The following is an 11,292-nucleotide window of genomic DNA, read 5'->3' as shown; positions in this document are numbered from 1 at the left end:
AAGTGGGATTCTCTGCGAACCCAGTACACCCGGTACAGGAGACTTGCCCCTTCGGGTAGTTGTGGAGCACCAAAGACGGGCAGACAGCAGTGGATCATAACCAGGCTGCAGTTTGCACACGCTATTTGTTGTTGTTTATATCACGCAGTCTGTTCTTCTTCTCTGTCTTCCGGTTGTTGCCTATTTTTAATGACGAATACACACTACCGCCGCCTGCTGGTAAGGAGAGTTATTGCCACTCACGCACTGAAGTCTTTGTGGTGTGTTCCCGTGCGACACATGAGAGGCTTCTCAATACTCAAATTTCCCCTCCTCGACTCCTCGGTCCTCGGTCCTCCGGTAGTGACCCGGAAATGAATTTCAGCGCGCCATTTTGAAGGACATCTCATTTCTCTAAATGCACACCGAGGATCGAACGTCGAGGAGGCTCTCTGGAGGAGCTCTAACCGAGGATACACTGATGGTTCCTCCACGGCTCCTCCACGGATGCATTTCCGGGAACGGTGGAGGCGTGACGCACGGCCGGACTTATCTCAGCCAATGACAGCTATGCATGCATCCCCTGGATATTATTTTAGAAACTGCTTTCATCGCGTCGCGATGTTTCCAGAGAGAACAGCTGTAAGGTCCATGCAGAAAGCAGAGCAGTGTGTATAATATATATCACTCAGTATAACAGGCCTACTCTCTTTATTTGCTTTAGTTTAGTAGATATCTACAAACAAAGAGTCGATATTTTTCTAAGACCATTGCTTCACATAATAAAATACACAACGGCTTATGCTTTAGGAGCTGTAGGTGTGTGTGGTAGGAGTGTGTAGGTGTGTGTTGTACAGTGCGTAAATGCGGCGGACAGACGGGTCTCAGTTGGTTTGGTGTCCTCTGCTTACTTTGAATAGGCCTACTTGTAAATACAACTTTTGGCCCGTAATTTCAATTCCCCATTTCAGCGACCAGAGAGAGGGGGGGATATATCCAGTCTCTGATTGTGTTACGTTATTATGAGAGTGCTCTCATACTTTAAATTGTATATATTTATATAAATATATTTGTGTGTGTGTGTCCGCATCTGTAGCCTGTTATTGTCTCATTATACTGCACTCTCAATGAATTCAAAGTAAATATGTGGGGGGACAATGTTCAGCTGATCTAACAGAGATACAGTGCTATGACAAAACACTCGACAGCTGATACAGCTGTTGCCAGTAATAATGAACGGACGTCGCTTTAAAATGACCGCTCAGAGGAGAGGAGTTCTCATTTCTTTAAACGTCTGCTGCTTCCCCTCCTCTTTCCTCGGTTCCCCTCCTCGGTCCTCCGCTCGCATCTCCTGTGGGCGGGTCTAAGTCTCGAGGAGGGGAACCGAGGAGGGGAAATTTGAGTATTGAGAAGCCTCTATGGCCAAGACGCAGGAGAACACCGCGACGCAACAGCCGACGTCGGCGAGTCCTCTGGTGACTGCTTGGTGTGTCAGGGCCTTAAGGGTATTGACTTAGTGTGGTTTATCTTTTTGTCGCTGCTTTTAATTGAAACTGAGCTGTTGTGTTCATCAGTAAAGTGGAACTTCTGTGTGAACTATTCATATCTTAAACTGCACTGTAACTTTTTATTCATGTATTTTTTCTTTTAATGTTTCTTTTATTATCTTTTACTGTTTTTAAATACCTTTGTCTGAATGTCTTTCATTTTTGAAAAGCACCTTGAATTGACTTGTGTTGAAAGGTGCTATATAAATAAACTTGCCTTGCCTTGCCTTGGTTACTCCATGTTTACTAGCTATAAGATTAACGTTACAGTACATCACTCTTTTTTACTTCTGAATACATTCTTACATTCTTACTTACTTCTTACTCAGTCAGCCAGAGTGCATATATCACCATTAGATAGATTCACAAACCTGAAACATCATCCATTTATTCACTGCTGGTGATGACATTGTTGTCTGCTGCTGCTGCTGCTGTTGCTGCTTGTGGCGCCTGCTTCGATGAAAATAAATTTCTAATAACTTTCCATAACTTTATAGGCTATTAGCTTAAAACTCGTCAGGCACTAGGAAGGATCACTTCTTCTTCTTCTTCAGGGCAGGGAAGGCTACGCAGTACGCAGGCTAATGTCCCGCAGCGGCTGCCTCTCTGGTGGACTCCGGTACTGCCAGTGGCGTTTTTATATGTACAAAAGTGGTGGGGCACAAAAAACTTAGATGTCTATATATAAGCTTCTGCAGTGAGGTTCATGGCTGGTGAGGCTCTGACTCTTCAGGTTTACAAATATTATATTTTGACCTAAATCAAAATAATATTATTTTCAAAAGCTTTTTTTGTCTGATGCTTCAATTAATTTTAAACAGACAGTTCAACAAAAGGATACCCAAAAAATGTAATTGTATCATTTAAATATTGAATTGTTCTCTCTTGGTAAGATCCCATTTTCATGGCGGTGGTAAAATTGCAGTCTTACCTTGACATGAAGATGAAGTCCATTTGCCTATCCTTCTGGACAAAAATCTCTATTACTTTTTTGTAAAAGTCCTCCTTATGTTCTTGTAGTTTCAAAAGTCTATCATAAATCTGATCTAATCAATAGATTTATGATTCGAAAATTATAAAAGTAGGGTAGACATGTGGATATTATCCGGCTGAACAAAACGTGCATTTATCTAACAGGTTTGTTTCCCACAGATCTTATTTGGAGCTATTTTCTAAAATTCTATGGAGAAATATCATTGCTTTTTTGTGGAGGGAAGCCATGCGCAGTTTATTTCCGGGTTGTAGGACGCCTCACTGCAGCTCTCTCTCCTCCTCTTCACACACCACACTTTTCGCGGCACACGTACTTACAGCCAATCAGCTCTGAATTATGTGAGATGACGTATGGTGGGGATGGCAGCACTATGCCCCTATGGTCATTATTTTTTTGCCACACACATTAAATAGGACAATACTCTGAGCATGCGCAGTGTAGTTTTTACAGTCACCATTGACTTAAACAGGGAGAGGGAGGGGCAGGATCGGGTTTTGTCCCACATGGCTCTAAACAGCTCAATAGACACACACTGTAGACACTAATTAGAAGAACACAGACTAAAACAGCAATGTACAGACGAATCAGATGATTAAACATGATCTTAAAATATATTTTATATATTTTTTAATTTATTTTTTGCATTTTTTTTAATACTTTCTGCTGACACTAGGTGGGGCTGTGCCCCACCTGCCCCTAATGACCAGTCGCCACTGGGTACTGCACATTACTCCCGAGACATTTTCAAAACAAAATATTAAAAAAAAAAAATTGTTTAAGTGAAACATCCGGGGCTTTTCAGAAAACATCCGGGGCTTGAGCCCAAATAGCCACCCCCTAGCGCCGCCACTGAGCCAAACCGTGTATTACAATGCCGTTATGTGATAACTTTCAAAGAAAAAAGCAAGAACACTCGGAATAAAGTAATATTTTTGAATTTTTTTTTATGTTTTCGGATTTCACATCGCATTAACACCATATACCATAACGACCCTCCGGAGCGTTTGCAATTGCCGAAAATTGTTGTTTCGTTACACGACCACTAGAGGTGCTAAACTTTAAAACGTGACTATAGGTCGTAATAAGCTGCTGAACAATCGACCTATTTGGTCGTGTGAGTTGGAGGACTTGTTGGAATATCTGCATGCTCACTGGAAAGTGCCCTTGCATTCTATATAATGACCAACAGGGGGTGAACCTCCTGGTTGCAGCAAAGCTCTGATTGTATTTAAGTCTTTGAGAAAAAGTCCCTGAACACACTTTATTTCTAACCTCATTGAACCTTTTATTAACGTTTATGTGATCTTAATTGCTATTTTCAAGCCTTCTTTAATACTGCCTGATGTTCATTTTATAAATGATTAGCTGGAATCCCAAAGTACAGCTAAGGCTCATTGTAATGTCATTAGTTTTATTTTATACATTAGATATAATGGCACTGGATGAAAAGTGATTCAATCATCCTGAAAGAAACATGAACATGAGTACCAAATTCTATGTAATCCATGTAGTAGATGTTGAGATATTTGGGCTTGGTGAGAAAGGGAAGACTTTGAACAGCATTTTGCAATCAGGATACAAAAAGGTCACTGTATTCCAGTATTGTACAAAAAAATAAGACGGAAAAAAAAGACATTTTAAGTTTACATACAAGACCAGTCTCACACAGTTGCCTCTGACTTTAGTGCAAAGCAGGAAGTTTCCAGTCGATCAAGATTAATTATTTTTGCGAAGAAGCATTCGCCGCAGGAAAAGACAGTTCGTAGGAATTGAGTGAACTGCTTCAGATTTCTTGTCCAGCAAACATATTACAATGCTTTGATCAAATCAAAAAACACTGATAAACTATAAAAACAAAGATTTCTGAACTAAAAACATGCAAAAGCTAAATGAAATACATCCAAGAAAATGTATGGATCTTTTAGATGTAACAATATGAGTATAAGCTTACAACAAAGAAGCAAACAAATCTTCCTTCACTTATTATTAGCCTCACTGTTCAAGTTGGAGTATTGTCTGTTGTCTGGCTTGTCTGAGATCCTTGATTTATTTCTCCACATGAGATGTACTGTCTCCAGAGCTTTAGGTACGCTGTCTTGATCTTTTCTATTTTGAACGCATACACAACTGGGTTTACAGCCGAGTTAGCATGAGAAAGCAGGATGCCAACATGGATATATACAACTGGTATATCGTTATTCCCACGGAAGTAAGTAATGCAGTTTATAATGTGGATAGGGAGCCAGGACAAGGTAAACAGAGCCAAGACCAGGGACAGAGATCCTGCCAGCTGTTTCTCTTTCTTCAGGTACTTCTGACACTGTTTCTGGGCCCCGTTGCCTGGTTTATCTCGAAGGTTTCCTCGGATGGTGCAGAAGATGTAGCTGTAAAGAGCGGTCATCACCAACAGAGGTATCAGGTTGCAGAGAACAAAGTTGAAGTAAACCAAGTATGACATGGGGATGACAGCAATAAACTTGCAGATAATGGTGGAGTTTACTGACTTAGACAGGGTGTCATGGTTGTACCATCCAAGCATGGGAGCAAAACTCAGTGGTATTGCAACAAGCCAACATGCTGCGACCACAAGGCAAGAATGTCTCTGCGTCACAGTCCTTTTGTACCTAAGAAAACAGTAAATGTACAATCAACAAATACACATTTATTTTTGTGATCTGACCAGTGACACAAAAGGAATCATTTAATGTACATAAATGGAATGTATCATCTGCTCACGATGTTAACCAAAGCCTTTTTGGCATTATACAAATACAAAGCATTTTCATGATCTAAAACTCCTCAAAGTACCACAACTGCATGATCAAATCAAATCAAGTTTTATTTATATAGCACATTTATAAACGATTTTTGGTCGAGCCAAAGTGCTGTACATAAAATAAAAATAGCCTACTGTAGAGACACTTTACAGCAAATACAACAGCACAGATTGTTCAGAATATCAGATGATGTTTAAGCATAAGATAGTACTAAACCCCTGACCCTGGCAATGCTATGTTCTACTTTTCTCTGCACAATAAACGATCCAGAAGAGGTCTTACCAGAGAGGGATATGCACCCGGAGGAAGCGGTCCACAGAAATAGCCGTGAGGGACAAAACTGAGACCAGAGTCAACAGGACGACCACACAGCTGAGGAAGACACAGCCATGAAATGAAGTGGGCACTCGTCCGTCCACCACCACAGCCATCGGTATGGCAACGCAGCCGACCAGAAAGTCAGCCACAGCCAGACTGACGATAAGACTGATGGTGGGCTCCTGAATGCTTTTACTGGTCCACAGCGCCAAAATCACCAACATATTACCAAGACAGCAACTAACAGCAATAAGCACCTCAAAAAACGTGTAGATCATTTCCTCCACATCCATTGTGCTTCCTGTGACTCTCTGTCTAATGTTTGATAGCTGATGGTCTATTGTCTCTGAGTGTTTGTCGAAGCCGGAATGTGCTCTTGTGAAAACTTGAAGGAAGTGCTTAGCCTGTCAGCAGTTATTTTAATAATATATTTAAAGTGAATTTAGTCTGCAAGTAAGATCCAACCACAGTTGAGGTGGGTTATATTTGTGTCAAATAACAAGCTATCTGGCCAGAACAGAGGAAGCTACAAAACCACATCCTTCTTTGAATAGTGTGCTATACATCCAAACAGAACCACTGGTATAAAGCATCTTGACAAGTGTAGATGATGTCGTGTTTATGCCGATTAGGTGGTGCATTGCATTCTGGTAAACATTTAAGCAAGAAATGCATTTTCCTTTAGTCAGGATACTTTGAGTTTCCAGTGCACTCTGCGTCATTTGAGGTGCACTCTCATACCTCTCAAAACCAAAAAATACAAAACCATAGTTCAAGCATGTTGACTTTTCTAAAAAGGCCCCATTTGTCAACGCTCTAATAGTATATAAATAATAAAACAAATAGTTAATAAGTATTTATACTATAAGTTAACAGTCATAGAGTTGATCATTCTACAAGATGACTTGAAATATTTATTTTCCAGATCCAGATCCTACTTTTGGAGCATTTCTTCTTTAAATGTCACACTATGTTTTATCACAATGTTTTTAGCTGATTGACCATCATTTATATGTAATATATGTTTTATTTTGTTTCAGCTCTAGTTGCTCCACGTTTTCTTTTTGTGCCTCTCATTTTTGGAGTATAGTGTGCAGCGTTTTTTAAGAATGTAAACTGTCTGGAAATGTGACAAAATGAAGTATACTCAAACCAATGTACATACCCTACATTCTTAAAATGTCCTTAAATCACTGTGTATCATGGATTTAGGACACGCTACTAGTCGTGTTGTTGTGACACAAATTTTAAATAATTAACCTTGCAGTATTTGCATTTCAGTTTGTGTAATAAGTAAACATGAAGGATTTCCCGTCATGCTTACACTCTGGGTTACATCAGTACAGTTTGAACCCATTCAGACAGGGTGGATGCATATTGCACAGAATTAATTGGTCAGTGATATCTTTATAACACTGACCTGAGAGCGATGAAGAGGAATCACAGCCATAATGAAGACTCTCTGTGTCGCTGCTCTTGTGCTGAGTCTCTCCTCAGTGTGCCAGCCTGCGCCGCTGGCCTGTGAGAAGCTGCTACAGCCAGTGGACAAGGCTCCAGATGTAAGTCTTTTTTCACATTTATAACTCCCTTTGCATTTTTCTTAGTTTTATTAGACAGATCTAGGTTGAATATACTGTACCGATTTGTGCAACATTTCTTTTTCCCTGGGCAAGCAACATCCTCACTGCTAAAGTTGCATTTTGAAACATAAAGGAAATATGCATTTGACATATATCATATATCTTATTTCAGTTGACTGGGAATTGGCGATTCATAGCCATGTCCTCTGAGATATGTTTGTGGTCATTACTCATGAGGTATGTTTTATGGCCAAGTGTTGAAGTGGACATTACCTCTACAGAGACACCGAACACATTTATTGACAACTACAAGGGGAAAATGTAAGCAACTTTATTTACTGTTATTGTGGTTCATTATCCACATGAATCTGATGCATATCACTCTGTATTTGTCTACTTAATATTTGTGCTTCATACATCAACATGTCTTGCGCGGATGTTCTTTCAGTTAAATCTTTAAAACATGTTTTTCAGGGTTGGAACATGCTTTAACGAATCTGGAGATGGATTTGTGCATGGGAACAGCACATCCACTGGCAAATGTAAGATGTTTGTTTAAGGACCAATGCTCTTTAATTATCTTCTTAAAATCCCTATTTTGAAACTAAAGACTTGTTTTTAATATATTACATGTTCTACACTGTGTTTTTAATATCATCCACAAACAATGATTTGAATTACTGTATGTTATATATATTTTCAACATCTGGATAAGATGTAGTGTTTATGTGATTATAAAGTGATAGTTTTCATGTAAATTATTTAATTATTACCATCCATATGCTTTAAGTGTTTCCAACAGATCGCCCATTTGATGAACCAGTGGTGCTGCTGCAGAGTGGCTGTCCTGACTGTGTCGTTTTGAAGCACGATCACCAATTTGCCGCCTACATATGGCTAATCAGTAAGGAGAAAAACATTTAAAAATGTAAACTAAAATGAAAAACTATGTAATAATATTTTCAATTGAGGTGATACACATTAAGATATAGCTTAACCTTTAGATGCATAAGTGGGTCTTTTTTGACCCGGTGAGGTGGTTTTCTTGAAGTATCTTTGTAATTAAAAATGTTTATCATTTCATATTCCAGCTATTCCTCAAAAAACATGTGTTGGATGTCATGCCATTCAAATTTTAAATTGAAATTGTATACATTTTAAGAAATTGTACCCCAAGCTTCCATAAGTGGGTCAACAATGACCCGCATGCATTTTCTATGGAATCCTATGGGAACTTTTGATTCTTATCACCTGTTGCTGTCAGGAATACATTCACTGTAGACCACACAGACTACATCACAAGTGACACCTCTCAGGAAGATTATTTTACACAGCAAGATCTGATACCTGTCAGTATAATAATAACAATAATACATTATATTTTTATAGGGCTTTTCAAGGACTCAAAATCGCTTTACAATATAAGGGAAGGTTAGGGTGGGGGGGTATAGGACTATCAAACTTGATCAACCAGCATGGATTGATGGGGTGTGGGCTATGAGTAGACAGAGGAGAAGAGATGAGTTTTGAAAAGGGACTGGAATACTGTGGGAGTCTCAGAATAGCGGAGATCTCGGGGGAGGGAATTCCAGATCCTGGGAGATGCCACTGAAAAGACTCTGTCCCCAATGCTGCCTAGTTTGGACTTGGGGGGGGACAGGAGACCGGCTGAGGTGGATCTGAGGGACCGCGGGGGTTGGTAGGGGGTGGGAAGACCAGTGAGATAGGGGGGGGGGTGTCAGATGGTGGAGGGCTATAGGTGAGGGCCAGTATTTTGTAGTTGATGCGTTGGGAGACGGGAAGCCAATGAAGGTCTTTGAGGACATGTGTGCCATGATCTGGAGTGTGTGAGGAGTCGGGCGGCTATGTTTTTTACAATTTGGAGTCTATCGAGGGAGGGGGAGCGGATGCCGTAGAGAAGGGAGTTACAGTAGTCAAGGTGGGAGGAAATAAAGGTAGGATAGGTCGTTCAGCTGCAGGGCAGGTAAGAGAGGGTTTGATCTTTGCATGAATATGTTCAAAACGTTTTTTTTTCAAATGTAATTTTTTTTCGAAAATTATAAATAGTAAAACATTTAATATAAAATATTTCTTGTGTGAACCAAAAATATAATACTAAATATATAAAAGTTATTTTTCTTAACCAAAATGACAAATATTGCACAAAAACACCTATTTTTCTAATATGGGTCCTTTTTGACCCACTTATGGAAGAGTGTGGGTCCAGTCACTCGTGCATCTAAGGGTTAAAATGAAACTATTACCCAATGCAGGAAGACATTTGTAATGATAGTTAGATGATGAAATGAATGACAAACTAGTGGCTCTGTGAGGTTGTATTTTTGAGGTAAGGATGGGAACATGCAGATGTTAAGCAGGTAAAGTGTAATGATTACTATCTCAGAGAGGGTTAGCATGCTAACATTTGCTAACTAGCACTTAACACATGAAACTGCTGAGACTGTTGGTTTTGTCATTAGTGTTGCAGATATGTTGGTCATAAACCATGAGAAGCACAAATGGAAACTCAACCTTTTGATGGCGCTAGAAGAACATTTAAGTCACCATGGTTACCAAGGATTGCACAGGATGAACACGTGGGAACTAGAATTAAATGTTTTCTGCAATATGGGAAATAACCAGAAGGAGTCACCAAAAGAAAAACACTCAACAAATTACGCTTTTATGTGACATATGTTCCCTCCTCTACAGGCAGGAGGAAGACCGTCAGTGCTGAGGAGATGAAGGAGTTTGAGACACAGGCAAAGTGTCTCGGCTGGGCCAAGCCTCAGCTTTTCAACTCAGATTATGGTGAGACTTTAAACCTATCAGGTGTAAGATAAGATAAGGACTTGAATAATCATATAAATATATGTGGTTGATTAAAAATAGGCAGTATGAGCACGGGATGTTACCTATCCTTTTTTTTCAAATAACTTTGTATACAATGTTGCCCTAAATTCAATATGTGCTGTATTTTTTTGACTCTCATTTTCACTTTTTGAATATGCCTCTCTTCCTATACAGACTATACAAACTGCAAGTCGGAGGATGACATAAACCCTGATGAAATATTTTCCGTGTTCATTGCAAGACTGTCAAACGTGAATCTAGATGTGTTTAAATGTATCAGAGAGTTGTTCCTCAAATACGTCCCTGATGTTTCCTTTTGTTTGTTTTACATTAATTTTATGGCTTACATATCAGGCTCCCTACCTGTAAATGAATGTCCCCCTTGATCGCCAAATTGGATTGAATCACTTTGAATAAAGACCCCCAATGTCTCAGCAAAAGCTATGAGATGTGAGACCAGACATAAAGCATTGTTTGAATGTGTTTTCAAGGTGTATCTTTACAGAAGACCAAAAGTGTACGGCCATGCTAGTGTTTATTTGAGCTAATAAAAACATGTGAATATCTGCATGCTCACAGGAAAGTGCCCTTGCATTCTTTCTAATGACTAACATGGGGGGACCTACTGGTTGCAGAAAATCTCTAATTGTATTTAAGTCTTTGAAAAAGTCCCATAATCGATAGTTACGGCTGTAACTACGGTTCTATGAGTCCCGAATGACCGCCAGAGGCGGTGCTTTAAGCACTGGATATGTCCATTGCGCGCATGCGCAGCTCGAGTACCAATAACAACAAAGTCACCTGTGACCCACGTGACACCGGCTATATCAGCCGGTGTCGTCAGAGGATCTGTTCCCAGAATCTTCTCGCGAGCACACAAGAATTCTGAGTGACAGGGAACTCTGGCGGTCATCCGGGACTCATAGAACCGTAGTTACAGCCGTAACTATCGTTCTATTTCGTCCCTACTGACCGCCAGAGGCGGTGCTTTAAGCACTGGATGACTTATACCAACAATGTCATGAAGAATCCAAGCCCTTGCTCACCACTGGAAACAGCGGAGCTCTGCAAAAGGACCACGCCCAAAGAATGGGGAGTGGCAACATTGACCTGATGACAACTGGAGAATGTGCCAGAAGACGCGCACGACGCCGCGGCGTATATGGTCTCCAGGGGCACCACCCTCAGGGCAGCCCAAGATGTTGAGATGCTCCTTGTAGAGTGGCATCTCAGCCTGATGGCAG

At 40.2% G+C, this 11,292-nt stretch overlaps 2 protein-coding genes across 2 annotated transcripts; one reads left to right on the top strand and one right to left on the bottom strand.

Moving 5' to 3' along the window:
• Positions 1 to 3,917: 3,917 nt before the first annotated feature.
• LOC117539597 (adenosine receptor A1-like) lies at positions 3,918 to 5,976 on the bottom strand. The gene is made up of 2 exons (XM_034205823.1): positions 5,580 to 5,976; positions 3,918 to 5,144 (listed from the first exon to the last, which is right to left on the bottom strand). Exons 1-2 carry the CDS (start codon positions 5,906 to 5,908, stop codon positions 4,520 to 4,522), a joined length of 954 nt encoding a protein of 317 aa, XP_034061714.1. The 5' UTR covers positions 5,909 to 5,976; the 3' UTR covers positions 3,918 to 4,519.
• A 980-nt stretch (positions 5,977 to 6,956) lies between these two features.
• On the top strand, positions 6,957 to 10,631 carry LOC117539602. Its single transcript, XM_034205829.1, has 6 exons — positions 6,957 to 7,174; positions 7,368 to 7,516; positions 7,670 to 7,737; positions 7,986 to 8,099; positions 9,908 to 10,006; positions 10,223 to 10,631. The coding sequence occupies exons 1-6, from the start codon at positions 7,067 to 7,069 to the stop codon at positions 10,432 to 10,434; spliced, it is 750 nt and encodes a 249-aa protein (XP_034061720.1). The 5' UTR covers positions 6,957 to 7,066; the 3' UTR covers positions 10,435 to 10,631.
• Positions 10,632 to 11,292: the final 661 nt, after the last annotated feature.

Source organism: Gymnodraco acuticeps, unplaced genomic scaffold, assembly GCF_902827175.1.
Source record: "Gymnodraco acuticeps unplaced genomic scaffold, fGymAcu1.1, whole genome shotgun sequence".
Classification (NCBI taxonomy): Eukaryota; Metazoa; Chordata; class Actinopteri; order Perciformes; family Bathydraconidae; genus Gymnodraco; species Gymnodraco acuticeps.
Note: the sequence above shows the minus strand (reverse complement) of the source record. Positions and strands in the feature narration are given on the sequence as shown.

What these genes read in the sequence shown, in the direction of transcription:
- LOC117539602 (XM_034205829.1), top strand. Translation starts at nt 7,067, where the DNA reads ATGAAGACTCTCTGTGTCGCTGCTCTTGTGCTGAGTCTCTCCTCAGTG. An exon ending in GACAACTACAAGGGGAAAAT is followed by an intron (nt 7,517 to 7,669) that starts GTAAGCAACTTT and finishes CATGTTTTTCAG; the next exon opens with GGTTGGAACATGCTTTAACG. An exon ending in CGCCTACATATGGCTAATCA is followed by an intron (nt 8,100 to 9,907) that starts GTAAGGAGAAAA and finishes CCTCCTCTACAG; the next exon opens with GCAGGAGGAAGACCGTCAGT.
- LOC117539597 (XM_034205823.1), bottom strand. Translation starts at nt 5,908, where the DNA reads ATGGATGTGGAGGAAATGATCTACACGTTTTTTGAGGTGCTTATTGCT. An exon ending in CGGGTGCATATCCCTCTCTG is followed by an intron (nt 5,145 to 5,579) that starts GTAAGACCTCTT and finishes CTGTTTTCTTAG; the next exon opens with GTACAAAAGGACTGTGACGC.